This window comes from Magnolia sinica, chromosome 3, assembly GCF_029962835.1.
Source record: "Magnolia sinica isolate HGM2019 chromosome 3, MsV1, whole genome shotgun sequence".
Taxonomy (NCBI): Eukaryota; Viridiplantae; Streptophyta; class Magnoliopsida; order Magnoliales; family Magnoliaceae; genus Magnolia; species Magnolia sinica.
In genome coordinates, this window is record NC_080575.1 from 7,190,218 (window position 1) to 7,206,698 (window position 16,481).

A 16,481-nucleotide genomic window follows, 5' to 3' on the forward strand; every position below is an offset into this window, starting at 1 on the left:
TGCTATATCGAGTCTGTTTGGCAAGCCTAGCCAATCCCAAGGTTAAACCTTCCCATCCCTTCCAATCCCTCAAACCAAACATGTCGCAGGCAATTTTGAACGGATTAGGGTGGATTGGATGGGATTTAAAGGTAATGATGGTGTTGTCAGTGGATTGTCTTAGGATCCACAGGATTGCTATATCACGGGATCAGATCACCCAGTCTGTTTGGCACGCCTGGCCAATCCTAGGATTTAACTTCCAATCCCTTTCAATACCATCCAATCCCTTCTAATCTGCCCGGCCAAATAGGCCCCAAGTGTCTTAAGTGGTATTAGGTGGTATGACTTGCATTTAGTCCCATGCAAATGAACGACGGAAAGGATTTTATCAAAACCCCCTATGATATCATCCAATGCCAATAGGAGATATTATATATCAGTTTCTGGTGAATTTCGAAGTTTTTAATGGTAGACGTTTAATTACTGCTGTTTTTCTATGGTGTGGTCCACCCGAGATTTTGATCCCCTCATTTATGGGATAAATTATTAAAATGATGTTTAAAAATGGATGGACGGTGTAAATAAAATACATAGATCATGGTGCGCCCACATAGCACCGACCACAGCGTCACTAGCCAAACGGCGTCCACTGCTGACTGCCTGCGCATGAAGCCACGCTACCCGAGCATCCTGTAACTCCCCAAAACCTAAAACAACCGTCTCTCTCTATCTCTTCCGAGATGCACACTGCCGACGATCCTCCTCGACGTTCCGACTCGGAATCCGACCACGAACTCTACACCATCCCAAACTACTCTAGTAAGCTTCTCTCTCACTGTCTCTCTCTAAGTGTTAACTATAACTAACCTACGCACCTCGGCGCACCTCAGGCTGGTTCTCATGGGATGAAATTCACCACAACGAAAGAATCGCCCACAGCGAATTCTTCAACAACTCCTCAATCTCCAAAACCCCCAAAATCTACAAAGAATACAGAGACTTCATCATCAACAAATACCGAGAAGACCCTTCCCGACGGCTCGTATTTACCGACGTTCGCAAATGCTTGATCGGCGACGTCGGGGCCATCCATAAGATCTATAGATTCTTGGAGAGATGGGGTTTGATCAATTTCGGCATTTCCTCGCCGTCGGATGTCGGCGGCGATGGCGATCAAGCGGTTGAGGATGCGGGGGTGCCGCGATGTGAGGTTGTGGTTGAGGAGGGGTCGCCGTATGGGGTACGGGTTGTGGAGTTTCCGAATTCGTCGAAGGCTTTGGCGGGCCCCACGGTAGAGGGTGATGGTGAGGAAGGGGCGGAGGGTGTTGGTGGAGGTGGTGGCGGCAGCGGGGGTGGAGGTTTGAGATTGCCACCGCTGACGTCATATTCGGATGTGTTTGGGGAGGTAGGTCGGCAGAATTGGTGCTGGAATTGCGGGGGAGATTGCGTTTCGGGCTATTATAAGTCAGCAAAGGTATTTTTTTTTTTTTTTTCAATTTTTGTTAGAATGATGCTAATTTGTTTTGTAAAGGATAAAATAAAGGGTATTTTGTTAGTCATATTTCAATATGTTGTGATTTGATTTTGATGATAATGTGTTTGTGGAGGAAATGTTGGCCCCAATGCATCAGGATGCATATAGTGATTCCTGAATTTCCAGTCCATGCAAGTGGGGCCATTGTTTTTTGATCCAGACTGTTGATCTGCTGGGTCCCACTGTAGATGGTGGATGCCTCAAAATTCTTGCAGATTGGAAGATTAAAAAAAAACTTTTATCAGTGGCTTGAAAATGGTTGGTTGAGAAGAGAATGCAGCTATGATCTTCTTGTCTGGAAGATTTTTGGTAAATTCTGCATCCATCCTGGGGTTGTTGAACCAGGATCTGATTTGTATGGATTGGCACATTGAAACACTATACATTTGTCGAGATGCATCACAATCCAATGATTCCTTTGTTTGTGATATTATGGTGGATTTGAATTTGTCCAATGTGACCCCTAAAAAAAATAAAATAAAAATAAGAATAAAAATTCCGATGTGAAATGAAGTACTGTGCCCTGTTAAGAGAGAGCATATCTTGAAATCTTGGGGAGCTTGGTTACTTTGATGCATAGTTGACAAAACTTCTCATATTTGAGAAAAACTTGTATAATGCTCCAATGCCTAGTATCCTTCCATTTTTATTTTTTATTTTTTATTTACCTCAATGTATAAAACTCCCTATATTTCAGAAGATGGGGAAAAAATATTTTTTTGTGGCAAACCAAATTAGAAATGACTTTTTTTTCCCCCAAAAGGATGCATTGTATCTAAAAAATAATAATTTAAGAGCAATTTAAAAAATAGAGCTTGGTGGTCCTCATCCATTGATAGAACTAGGTAGATTGGTTTATATAGGGATCACTTGAAAAGGAAGTATTTGGGAGAGTCCTAGAATGATATTAACCCACTATTTGATTACCTATATAAATTATTGCTCTTGCCTATAGAACTTCAGTCATTTTAATTGAAGATTTCTAATTTGACCTTATATATAATATACACATTACACATGAAAAGTTTTTTATTTTTATTTTTTTATCCCACTGTGTTCTTAGTCGAACCTGAATTAAATCCTAACTTTTCGTCCTATGAACTTTTCTTGTCTTCGTTTCTTTGAACGAATTTTTGACCTTCATTTTAATGATCAAGACCAAATTAAACACACACATCTCCCATACCTTTTTTTTTTTTTTTTGCCGTATGACATTTTGCTTACCATTTGTTCGATGTGTATGATCTATTCTTTCCATTGTTCAAGACCTTAGGTCAATCATAGACACGGTGTGCTTCAACATTGAGGTCTCTCGGTTTGTGTCTAGCTTACCAACCTATACAAAAGTTGTCTATTCTTTCCATAACAGGAGCATAGGATACCCAAATACGTTAATATGCTTAGTGTTTGATGCCGGACAATTAACCACTTGCTCTAAAAGCTGGAATTGATAGAACATGGTGGATTAATCCATTTATTTCATAACCCTGGCCCAAAATCCATAGGTTAGGTCTTGGGTCGAACTCTCCTTGTGGGCCCCAAATTCATGGGTTCCGCCTCACATGAGCCACCCGCCTCACACGGGCCCCAAATCCATGGGTTCTACGGGCCGCCTATCCCGAGTGTGCCCCTGCATCCCACATGCCACCCCACTTGAGCCCAGTGTGAAAATGCCCCTACGTTAGTGTGCTTGCTGTGTAATGTAACGAGGACAACAAGTTTTGAAATTGTGCCATGTGGATGCATCCCCAATACTCCTGGACAAAACTTATATGAAGAATTTGTTAGTTTAAGGCCCATGTGGTTACCCAAAAAGTTATTTCTGAATAGCCTTATTCGGATAGCAGCACGCTCCATGGTTTATCAACCATCTTTGGGCACCAATTCCAATAAAATTGGAGGAAGGGCTATACACAAACTAACATCTTATCCGGACTGCAATCTCTATAAAATAGCAGCAGCACACTTATCCAGTTATATAAAGTACACCATATGGCTTAAAAAAAAAAAATAATAATAATAATAATTTCTACCGTGCTACTTGTGCTACTATCAATCATCAATCGCCTCACATGTACACACGTGGCTTCTAGTATGCACGTGTGCCGCATGTGCTACCGTATATCTTCAAGCGCTTGACATGTGCCACTATCAATCTACATGCGCTCCACATATCCATGTGTGTCCATGTGCCAAATGCACACAGGTGCCACATGTGCCTATCCATCCACGCCTATCAGAGGGTGTTTGACAAATAGTGGTCAAGACTCGAGACAAGAAAAAACCTGTCTGTGGAAGCCTATTTAGACAAGCCTTAACTGGACAGGTGTGTCCAAAATAGCTTATTCAAACACAACTTCGATGGTAACTAAATTGGTCTTTAATTATTGCTGTCTTTTATTTTGTAATACTTTTTTAACTTATAGGTTTATTGCTATTGTTATCTATCTTTGGAACTCTTTATCGTTCAAAAAAATAAAAATAATAATAATCTTTGGAACTCTTTACGTATAAATAATTGCCATATGCAATTAAAGTATAATTTCTATTATTTAAAATGTTTGTACAAATGTGTTGGTGAATTGACTTTTAAAAGCCACCATATGATGCACCCCATGTCGTCTGACATCCATGCACATATTTGTGTCCAAGTTACATGGGATCACAGTATCATAATGAAGCAGGTACTCATACTAGATGTTGTTCAAATGCTTGTAAAATATGTTTTAAAAATGTTCAATTGTGTGAGCTGAATGTTGAGCAATTTTCTCATTGTTAAATTGTTGAATGAAATACCCTTTGCAAATCCCTCTCTTAGATTTTGGGAGTTGCAATGTCATATCTCTGCTTCCTGGATTGGTATCCAGATGTATTTGCTCATCACGGTTTCTATCTTGCATGGACCACCTGAGGAAAAAATAACGGACCAACCATTTTGTTAGAAGATTTTGATACTCTTCAACGTCAGTCCTACTCGACAATTTAGCATCTTGGCTAGGTAACTTTTAATCAGAATATATTATATACTTAATGTGCGTTACAGGTAACCGGTGGAATGGCGCTTTTGTCCTTTTGTTTCTCTTGAGAAACATCATGATCTGATCTGGAACATGGGTGCCGAGAGGGATTTTGTGTTTTCATATGGGATTTCACTATTTCCAACTGGCTTCATGCTTCTTAGGTGCAAACATTTGTAGAAATTCAAAGTGCCTTAACTCTTTTTTAAGCCTTGAAAAACAATGGAATGAATAGATGTTAGAAATTCACCTAAAACACAATCTCAGATTGTGAGTATGGAGCTGTTCGTGTCTATAATCTATATAGTGATTGTAATCTATTTGGCCTATCCGAAGGCATAAAGGATGCGACCCTTAGCAAACAAGGGAAAGAGATGGGACAAAACAAATTTGACCACTCATCACTAGGCTACTATGGTTGAAATAGTCACATTAGAAACCAAGTTGTCCAGTGTGACTTGAAGTGTTGAGAACAGAACCTCAACACTTTTCTAGTGGTTATTAATATATCTATTGCTAATTTGTATGGCGTTATTGTCTTGTAGGTTTATTCCCACATTGGTTAGCAATGTTGAGAATACGACCTCAACAATCTCTTGGGCTTTATTGATGTATATCCATGCTAGTTTCTGAGGTGTCATTGTCTTGTGGGTTTAGTCCCATGTCTATTATTTACAGAAGGTGGCCTACAGCTAGGGGTGGCAATGGGTCGCCGTAGGGGTGTACACGAACCGAGCTAGCTCGGTTAGCTTGCTCGACTCGACTTGAAAAAGCTCGATTCGAAGCTGAGTTCGAGCCGAGTCGAGCTGATTTTTTGAGCTTGAAAATGAGTTCGAGCCGAGTTCGAGCTGGCCCCAGCTCAACTCAACTCGGATCAAACCCGGCTTGAATCGAACTCAGATCGAACCAGTTCAGTGACTCGGTTACTTTGATATTGATGTTGCTCACCAAGTGTTTGATGAAATGACTCAACGAAGTGTGGCTGGTGGCAAGGAAGGTATGTATATGAAACAAATACTCCCTTTTTTTTTTTTCTTGATTTTTATGTTGTTTAGAAGGTGTTTGATAAAATACCTGTAAAACCATTGCAGCTGTTTTACATACAGTGGGATTTTGAAGGTGCAGTCTGGGTGTTTGTGAAAATGTTGCACAGGCGAACTTGGCTCGAACTTGGCTCGAATTGGCCCGAGCTGCTAACCGAACCGAGCTGAGCCGAGTTCGAGCTGAGGCCAGCTCAACTCGGTTCGACTCGATGTACACCCCTATGGGTCGGGTTGAGTTCAAGTCATGATGAGGATGCATCCAATCCAAACCCAACCCATTTATTAAATGGGCGGGTTGAAAATCTCAATCCCAACACAAGCCACATATAAATGGTCAACCCAAACCCAACCTATTTGACCCATTTAATTAAAGAATATAAAATATTGTAGAAAATATAAAAATTTCAATCATTTACTTAGAACTATTAGTTTATATAGAATCAAACCCTTACTATGATCCAAATTATAACCCTTATAACCAAGTTTATGGCTCTATATTACTACCTCGTTAATATAGTATTTACACTCCGGTACCAAATTACATAAACTTTTCATTAAGCTACCTCATTAAGTAAGTTTATTTTCATGGCAATACTTTCTGTTAATTTTCCCTTCCTTCAGTTTAATTAAGTAACCTTTTTCCATTAATGATGAAAATGCCCTGTGTATAAATTCATGACAAAACCCTCTTCTTTTGTAAATGTATACAGGATGCATCCTTTGAGAGAGTATTCTCATCTTAATAGATACTCTATCAAGAAGACATTATTTCATGGTAGATTGCAGGCCCATCTATTCTAAATGTTTATATATGAATGAGTTCCCAAGCACTCAATGTCTCAATCTGTCTAGATGTGGAACACATGCAATGTATCAGGATCGTTCATCTACTGTACTTTTGCTATAAACATTGACCATTGGTTGGAACTTTCCCTAACTGTTTGTTTGTAATTCTCAACTGATCTTTGATCAGTAGGTATGGCTGACAGATGAAAGTTCTGGATCTTGTAGATGTGCACTAATGTACAGATAATGAAAGTTTGATCACTAATTCAAATAAATATTGCTAGCACTGGATCTCCTTTCTTTACTATATCGAAAACTATTCCTGGTATACTCGCATGAAATGGACGATTTTGTACCAGATGGGCCAATACATGTACATGACATGACCTTCATCACTTGTGTTCCACCATGAACATGACCTAGCCAAAAAATAATTAGGCCACATGTGTATATTAAATATGGATGGTCAGCAATTTCTTTATCAGTCAATTTCTTTTTTATATGCATGTGCCACATAACTAGTAGACGAGCCTGGTTATTGGGCCAAGAAGTCTTAGAGGTTGGGAATAGCCTGACGAATAGCTTGGATCTCGCTCATGTAGGGTGCGTTGTCACTTGTCAGTGGCAAGTGTTAAAAAATAAAAAAAATAAAAAGAAGAGGAAGAAGAGGAGGAGGAGGAGGATACACACACCATTTTATGTTGTGTCCCACTTCACTAGTAGGGGGACCCTGTTGGACAAGATGAACGCATACACACACCATTTTATGTATGGGGGCAGTTTTTCCATTTATAAAAATAACAAGGTTTGCTTCCTCATTTAATAAAGAGGAGCATTTTTATCATTTATGAATAAAAAGCTCCCCTAATGTAACGGAATTTGGAAAAACTCACAAAGTAGTGCGATGAAAATAAACCTAATTAGTGAGGAAGTAATATATAAAAATCCCAATGTTACAATATATAAAACAGACACACACACACACACACACATAATATTTTATTAGCATTTAGCGAGGAAGTACGGATGGACCATATTCATGATCCACCGGGTCCAGCCCACCATACCCAAACCCAACTCATTTAATTTTGGTTGAGAAATAACAAACCAAACCCAACCCAACCCATATGGTAAATGGGTTGATCCAAGCCCAGACTTTCGGGTTGGGATGGTTGGTCGGGTCAAGTTTTGCCACCTCTACCTGCAGCTCCTATCCATCTTAGAAGCCTGGACTTTCGGGTTGGTTTGGTTGGTCAGGTCAAGTTTTGTTTGTCTTATATCTTATCCATATTCAAGAAACTCAGCCCTCTCCATCTTAGAAGCCTCCTCCATAGAAAGTTGGCCCCTAAACATCTTTACTGATCCTATCAGTTAGGCTTAAAGAGAAGGACTCCTGGCAGGCATTCTTAAGTACCTGTCAAAGCTGTATGATATGGATGGGAAACTGTTCCCAAACATCATTTTAAAGCTGCAACTGGAAGTTACTATATTTGCATGGAGCAGAACAGCTGTTGGCCAAAATGGTCATCATGCTCAATTTTGCTATTTGCCACATTGACCTCATTTGCTTACTTGATTATGGGTGTGGGTATGGAGTACGACAAGTATCAAATACAGTGGATGCTCTAAATCAAAGTTCTTATGATATGGGTACGACAAGGATTGATTACAACTCATTAAGTATAGTCATCATCGTCATCATTGAAGCCTTATCCCAACTAATTGGGGTCAGCTACATGAATCCTGTCCTGCCATTCCACTCTATGAAGGGCTCTAACTTAGTTAGAACATATTAATCAAGGCTGTTTATTACTACCTCAACCCATGTCCTTTTGGGCCTTCCCCTTGCCTCTTAGAGCATTCAACTTGCACCAACTCACTTCTAACTGGCGCAATTCTTGGTCTCTATTGCACATGATGAAACCATCTAAGTCTAGTTTCCCTGATCTTATTACCTATTGGTGCTGCTGCTATGCTCCCTTAAATGCATTCATTTCTAATTCTATCCTTCCTGTCTCATCGTGCCACTCATACATCTCATTATCATCATTTCAGCTCCATAACTCAATCGAGTAAAATCATGTTAAAATATTTCCTTAACAGTGTCCCAACTCCAAAGTTAGATTGTAGATGAATTGGCATGATTCGTCATGATCATCATGATCGCTGCTGCTGTCATCATCATCATAGCCTTGTTCTAGCTATTTAGGCATAGCTTTATGAATCCTCTTTCAGCCACCATTCCTATCTAAAGGTTGAATTGGTGTGACTAAGTTCACTATACTAAAAAAAGTCTTAGAGCCTATTCGGTAGACGCCTGAAAATGAGTTAATCTTAGTTTAGTTGATCATAATTATGCATTAGAGATCATGATCTCTAATAAAGAATTCCATTTAATTAATCATAATTATGTACTAGGGATTCAATCATAATGATGTATTAGAGATCATGATCTCTAATACATACTTATTATTGACTAAAATGACATGAGCCCATTTTCATGTGTCTAACAGACAGGCCCTTAATGTTCAAAACCCCTATGGATTTTGTCTTAGGGAAGGGGTGTTTATCCATACCCTTACTAGGGCTCCTTACAATAGCACTGAGCATAGATATGCATGACTCTGACAATAGCACTTACGTGCATCACTTCCTTATCTGCCATCCTTGTATACATGTATGCCTGTGTATGGTATGGAAAGTGGGAGGAATATAATATGCTGTCATCTATGCTGTTGAACTGTGCATTTATTAGGGAAGGGGTGTTTATCCATACCCTTATTAGGGCTCCTTACAATAGCACTCAGCATAGCTATGCATGACTCTGACAATAGCACTTACGTGCATCATTTCCTTATCTGCCATCCTCGTATACATGTATGCCTGTCTATGGTATGGAGAGTGGGAGGACTGGATCTTCTCCCATATAATATGCTGTCATCTATGCTGTGAACTGTGCATTTATTTCTTTCAGTTGAAGGTGAGACAAACTTCTCTTGTTATTTCAGGATCTTTGAGGTCTCGAAAGGACTTGTTATTTTCAGGTCAATATTCTTTTATATGTTTATAATGATTATGCATCCTCTGATCTCCTTTTTTTCCTACCAGCAGAGAGGCTCACTAATATGTGCAAAGTGCTTTGAAAATGAGAATTGTGGGGACAGCAAGGTGGCAGATGATTTCAAGTTCATTGATGCAGATGTTACTGGAAATCATGGAATATGGACTGATGAAGAGACTTTGCTTCTTTTAGAGGCTGTTGTGAAATATGGAGATGATTGGAATGCTGTTGCGCAACACGTACGAACCAAGAGCAAACTTGATTGTATTTCGCGGCTCATACAGTTACCGTTCGGTGAGCATATATTGGGAACCATCAGTGTTAAAGGTGATGATAGGAACTTGATTAGCCACACAGGCAATGTTAAACTGATGCAAGATGCTACGGTTGAGAATGAGGAGCCCATCAAAACCGAAGAGCAACATCAAGAGTATACAAGTGAGACTGAGCAGATTGAACGGGGTGAGACCGAGGACCCTCCTCCGAAGCGACAATGTGTTAACTCTTTTGCAGATGCTGGTAGTTCTCTAATGAAACAGGTATTCATTTGCATAGATCTGCTTCTTTAAACACCACCCACTACATATGTCCCTGCCTATTTGCTACCATGTGTGCTAATGTTGCATGTGTGCCCCATTGAAGCTGCACACCAGTTGGGTGCTGCAAGTCGAGATGTCTGGCGCAAAAATGGGCTGGTTCATCTTCTGGTCGGCAAAAACATGTATGAAAATAGTTGATGGTTAAAAATAAAATCTCTGGCGATCCGCATTCAACTTACATGTATGGCCACATGATTGGACCTGCAGTCTGAATTTTGTTTACGCTAGGGCATTGACACGATGGAGCCATCCAATGCCTATTTTGGTTGGATGTGCCACACATGTTGGAGCTATAAGTGGGTCTGTAAAATTTGTAACAATGTTTCTGCATAAAAAACTAACAATGTTCATGTTAGGTAGCTCTCCTTTCTACAGTAGTTGGACCACATATTGCAGCTGCTGCAGCTGATGCCACTGTTGCGACATTGTGCGATGAGAACCCGTGTGCTAGGGAGATCTTTGAGGCCGAACAGGATTGTGTTACATATGAGTTTGGGTCTCCTACTTGTAATACCGAGCCAGTGAGGTTAGCTTTCGGTCTTGTTGCTCATAAAGTTACACCTTACTGTAAAAATTTTATAAAAGAAATGGACATTTTTATCTAAAGCCAATGTATTCTGCCTTATTCTTCCCCACCTGTTACAGAGTCCCTAAAGTTGAAGATGTGGAAACAGAAGAGGACCATAAACAAACAGGTAACTGTCTCTATTGAAATACCTTTACATAGCATGAGGTTTTGATGTAGCAAACTTGAAGGAAATTGAAATTTTTGAAGAAATATGAAGACTTGCCATTCTAGATAAAATCTTCCAAGTGGATGCTATAGTATATATGGGCCCAAATGATGGACTGTTGGAGAAGACAATAACCTTCTAGTCTTGATGCTAGAACGAAGGAGGAATAGCCACTCTTCTAGAAACATTAACTACAGAAAACTCAATTTAGTTCAGCATAATTGTGTCATGGTTTCACACGTAGGGATTTGTATGTATAGCCATTGCATACAAAAACCTAAAAAGCCTTGGTCCTTGTATAAATTTCCCCACTGAATCTAATCTAGTCCTTAAAAAATTGTAATAAAAGAAAGAATCCAAACAAATTAAGCAACTAAATATAGAATCCTTTCTCTATTAAAAGGTTTTTGAAAGGTTTTTTCTATTAAAAGAATACATACTAATATAGGACTGAAGGGCTGTACAGTCTGTACAAACCCTTATTGTTTATATACCCTAGAGGAGCAGCGTGGTTGGACTTGTGGGTTGCATAGTTCAACTGGTTACTATGTTGGGATAATCTGATTGGATCTGTGGCCCCCTGCTGTCTAATCACACTTGATTTATCCTATGCAGTGTTTCAAATATGCTGGTAGCATACACTGTAGCGTAGTAAATAGCGTAAATCCCCTGTAGCATATGCTACAGGGGTCGTAGCGTACGCTACAGCTACGTAGTGTGTAGCGTATATAGCGTACACTACAATGTATTATTTGTATAATTATTTTACATTTTCTTTGTATCTAATGTTGAGGAATGTGACACTTGTATTGTACTTGATACTTTTAACATGTGGGATTTTTTTAATCTTTTCATACTTGTGACTTGTGGTTTCAATTAGACATTATTAGTTAAAGTTGTTTGCTTAGAAAGTTGATGATGTGATAATTATTTGATTTGGTTTATATATGTGGATTGGCTTTTGATAAATGATAATTAATAAAAAAAAATGAATCATCTTTTAGGCATTTTATAATTTCCCCCTTTTTCTTAATATTTATCATATCTTTCCTATTTTTAAATTAAAAAATAGAAGTATCGTGTGTTGCTTACGCTACATGCTATGCTATTTATGCTACATGCTACAAAGGGATGAGTGTTACGCAACATGCTACTGCTATTTAAAACATTGATCCTATGTTTTCTTTCAGGACTGTTGATGTGGTCCAGGTCTGTAATCAGTTAAATGTGAACACTTGATGTAAGCCAGATCAATCAGAACCTTTTGATGACCTGGTATTCAATTGGATAGACCTGATATTCAATCTACCAACAATGGGTTCCACTTTGGTTCCTATGTGGATGATCAGATGTCCTGGATGCATCAGTTGCCCTGGCTTGAAGGAACTCTTCCTTGAGTTTGTGCGAGTCACAGGCCATGTGTCAGCCTTATATCATGTCTTCACTAGTTTCAGTCATAGATGGTGACGAAGATTTGCTCAATTGTCACTTGACCCCATATTAGCATGTGCTATTGCTTCTTTGTCCTTTGCACAAGTCAAGATGTTCGCTGTCTTCTATCTAACCAGTTATCCTGACTATCCACTCCAATTGGTGTTGGAATGTTATTGATATGGCCTCAAGTTCATCTTTTGATTACCCTTTTAAAAATCTGCCAATCTGACTATTGAACTTTCCGCCACTTCTTCAGTTGTTTCCAACTATCCATCCATTGTTTGATCCTCCATTGCTCCCTTTTGTCAGTTGATCCATCAAGTTGTCTCATCCTATTCAACCATCAATACATTATCAGACCATCCAGAAATTCCTTTGTCAATCTGGACTTTGATATATCCAAAAAAATCCATTTATTGATCCATCTGTAGATCTGCCCTTAGATTCATCCATTGATGTTTCCTTTTGTTTGTCGCTCGATTTTCCTTGCACTTCTTCTTTTAAGGCTCCTTAGGGGTCATTTGGATTGGGGTTATCTGAATGACCTAGTTATTTCAATTATCAGGTACTGTAATGCACGGGTATTGCAGCTGCTGGTAATAATATGGTTTTTTTCTGCTTGGACAACACTCTCTAGTAGGGCATAGTGATTCCTAGAAATTGTATTTTTTGAGTTTGGTTGGCTAGAAATCACAAGTGTTGTTTCGTCTCTCTCTCTCTCTCTCTCTCTCTCTCTCTCTCTCTCTCTCTCTCTCTTCAATTATCAGGTACTGTAATGCACAGGTATTGCGGCTGCTGGTAATAATATGGTTTTTTCTGCTTGGACAACACTCTCTAGTAGGGCATAGTGATTCCTAGAAATTGTGTATTTTTTGAGTTTGGTTGGCATGTAAAGTAGAAATCACAAGTGTTGTTTCGTTTCTCTCCCTCTCTCTCTCTCTCTCTAAAGAAGGGTCACAATTGAATGAACAAGTGTGCCCATTATTAATTTGATCAAACTTGAATTTTAACTTCAAAGTGTAAATTGTGTGATCAAATTATCATCAGACTTTATTTTTCTGTGTTCGCGAAATTTTCATACATGTGATGCATGAGTACAAATGAATTGATGGAAGGTTATGAATCTCTGCCATCTAGATGGATGGTTACTGATCAATTAATACTTTACCAGATCTACGTATATGAATTACCGTTCCACTTGCGGCCCACATGTTATGTATTGGATGGTTCATGTGAATATGAAATTATAATGATCAGTTGGCCCATGTGTGTGTATTGGTTGGTCCACAGTCCACATGTGATTATGTGAATAGTTCTGATCAGGTGGGTCACACCTAAGATAGTATATATAAAAACCAAATTAATGAGGAAGTAATATATAAAAATCCAAATGTTACAAGGGCTGTACGGTTTGTGCTGATCCTTATTTCTATATGATGTTTGTATGTAAACACTAGAAGAGTTCTATGGTTGGACTAGTGGGCCCCAGAGTCCAAAACTATTTACTGTTTTGGAATTATCTGATTGGATCAGTGACTCTTGATTTGATTGTCCAGATTTTTCAATCAGATGGCCTGCTCTGTAATTGGATGGACCTGATCAGCCAGCAGTGTGTCCACTTTGGCCCTCTGTGGATGATCAGATGGCTTGGATGAATCAATTCCCTCAGGCATGAAATCAACTGGTGTGTGGATAAGGCTTTATACTTTGGTTTGGTTTGGTAAACTACGATAATAGTAGTTTGTAGTGATTTGCTTTGCAAAAGATCTAGTTCATTCTGATATGGTTGTTCGTAGTGATCTTTGCAAAAGATCTAGTTCAGTCTGATACGGTTGCTGGATGTAGTGGTAAGCAAGCCTCAGTGGTCTTGTGCTGCTTCCTTGTGTGTGTTTGTGGAGGAATGCTCACCTGAGCACTAGTTCTCACAGGAACTCGTGAGAACTTTTCGAGAACTCCCATGATATAAGCCCAAAAGCCCAATTTTTACCCTAATCCAAAACTTTGGTGGGCCATGTTAAAAAAGAGGCAAATCAAGGGAGAAAGCTGTTTCAATTTTCCATGGCCCACAAAAGTTTTGGATCAGGGTAAAAGTTGGGCCTTGGGGGTTTCATGGCATGCTGCATCACATGAACGGTTCAGATTTTGGGCTCATATCACGGGAGATGAGTTTTCAAAAAGTTATCACGGTTCTCCTGAGAACTGGTGCGTAGGTGAGCATTCATCTCTCTCTCTCTCTCTCTCTCTCTCTCTCTCTCTCTCTATATATATATATATATATATAAATTGATTTAATTTATCGTTCTAAAGTCGTGTGAATAATGGCCTATATATATATATATATATATATATATATATATATATATATATATAAAATTCGATTCCCATTAAAAAATAAAGAAATGTTGATAATGGCCTTTTCTTTTCTTTTCTTTTTTATTTCTTTTCTTTCTTTTTTTGCCTTTTTGAAGGGAAACTAGGAAACTACTGACATCGCATGCATTATGAGGAAAGCTATGTTCAGTTGCACATCTTCTATCACCAAACATAGGCACCCTATATCACATGTGTGAGATCTGTGCCATTCATTCAACATTTTCACATGTGCAAGATCTGGGCCGTTCAATGGGGGCATCCACAGCTGCATGTCCTTGCCCAAAAATCAGGCCGGTCTCATCAGGTGGGCCTGGAACTAGGAAACCACAGTTGCATGAATCGAGTAGTAGACAGTTGGAAAAGAGCAATGGTCCACAGTCAATGTATATATGCATCCCGCCTGATAAACGATGAGTCTTAATTTTTTTAGCGAGGCCGCATCCATCATGGGCCTTGCCCTTCCCTGATGAACGGCCTGGATCTTTCACAGTGGCTTGCACACTCATCGTGCTACTGGAGATAAATGACTCAGGTTAAAAATGCTTTTCTTATGTGTATTCTCACAGAGACACTAGAGGCTGCCCCACAGAAGAAAGGCCCTTCGACATTGCATATCAGAGCTGCCATTGCAACAGCTTTTGGAGCGGCAGCTGCTCATTCCAAGTTACTAGCAGACCAGGAAGACAGGGAAATAGAGCATCTAATGGCAACTATAATCGAAGCACAGGTTCTTCATCCTTCTTCTTCTTCTTTCCTGTTTCTGCTTCACATTCAAGATGAGTACTGATTTGCATTTCTTTGTTTGCATTTGCCGTTAATAGCTGAATAAGATTCAATCCAAGATCAAACATTTTGAGGAGCTGGAGTCGATCATGGAAAAGGAATATGCCCAGATACAGCAGCTAAAAGAGTCCATATTTGCAGATTGGATTGATGTTCTAGAACAGGCTTTCCGTGTGGGCATTCCAAGATATAGGGATCATGGTTTTGTGAAGTCGTTGACAAGTAGCTTGTTGTAATGGAGTTTCTGTATCATGGATTTGTTCTATTAACTTGGGAAGGAAAAGACTAAAGAGAGAATGTCATGAAAAATAAGGTTTCTTTCCAACAGTTGTATGCATGTGTTTGTAAAATATTAAAAGGGAGAGAAGGGCCTCCTAGTTTTATTGCTGGGGAACATGACTATTGAATACGGATAATTTTGTTGATGTCCTGCTCCCCGTTCTTGTGCTAGTATTTTAATGCAGCTCTCCTCACAGTTCATTGGATGATCAGGGCCATTGATCTGGTGGTCCAGGATGTGGATGTGCCATGTACAGGAAAGCAAGGAAATGGACTTTGGTGTCCCTCAATCAGCCGCCTGCAAAAAGGAATGGCTCTAGATGGTCGGTGTTCAAACCTTCAGAACTCATGACTGTATGGTCACTGTTGTCTGACTGCAATGTTGAGTCGTCCAACTGTCTATTTTACGGGCTGGATGTACCTCAAGAGGAACTATATGATATGCCACCTAGGTCTTTCCACACTGCATGAGGATTTTAGTTCTGATTGAGTGGGGCCCACTTACTTTTGGTCTTCTGCATTCTTCTATAGATAGATGATGCCCAAAACTCACCTCAATAGGACAATCTCAGCCTTGGGATTTGTGGCATACAGATAGAGAATTAAGAAAAGACAGCAGTCTACATTCAGCTGAAAGTACTCCCAAAACTGGCTTCTAGGATTACTGAAACATATGCCCCACTCATTAGAATTGAAAAGGAACAGTGGCATTTTTGTTCATTGGTTTGCAAGGTAGGAGGTTTTGAACCATTTACTCTTTTAAGTATAATCTCAGATCTTTAAAAAGCCATATGAGCTGCGATGATCAATGAATTAGAGATGACCCAATTGGATTAACCCAAGTGAAATGCAAGAT

At 39.3% G+C, this 16,481-nt stretch overlaps 1 protein-coding gene across 3 annotated transcripts; it reads left to right on the plus strand.

Moving 5' to 3' along the window:
* Positions 1-620: 620 nt before the first annotated feature.
* LOC131239415 (SWI/SNF complex subunit SWI3A-like) lies at positions 621-15,771 on the plus strand. 3 transcript variants are annotated; one of them, XR_009168212.1, is made up of 7 exons: positions 621-801; positions 873-1,456; positions 9,471-9,962; positions 10,379-10,548; positions 10,668-10,717; positions 13,747-13,874; positions 15,130-15,267. XR_009168212.1 is itself a non-coding variant. In XM_058237113.1 (7 exons), the coding sequence occupies exons 1-7, from the start codon at positions 723-725 to the stop codon at positions 15,580-15,582; spliced, it is 1,734 nt and encodes a 577-aa protein (XP_058093096.1). In that variant the 5' UTR covers positions 624-722; the 3' UTR covers positions 15,583-15,771. The 3 variants fall into 3 exon arrangements, 2 of the variants coding, with proteins under 2 accessions (XP_058093096.1, XP_058093098.1); XM_058237113.1 differs by lacking the exon at positions 13,747-13,874 and adding an exon at positions 15,385-15,771 and having other exon boundaries at positions 624-801; positions 15,130-15,290; XM_058237115.1 differs by lacking the exon at positions 13,747-13,874 and adding an exon at positions 15,385-15,771 and having other exon boundaries at positions 624-801; positions 9,474-9,962; positions 15,130-15,290.
* Positions 15,772-16,481: the final 710 nt, after the last annotated feature.

Coding starts and splice junctions, on each gene's coding strand:
- LOC131239415 (XM_058237113.1), top strand. CDS start 723: ATGCACACTGCCGACGATCCTCCTCGACGTTCCGACTCGGAATCCGAC. Junction 802..872: donor CACCATCCCAAACTACTCTA/GTAAGCTTCTCT, acceptor GGCGCACCTCAG/GCTGGTTCTCATGGGATGAA. Junction 10,718..15,129: donor AGAGGACCATAAACAAACAG/GTAACTGTCTCT, acceptor GTATTCTCACAG/AGACACTAGAGGCTGCCCCA.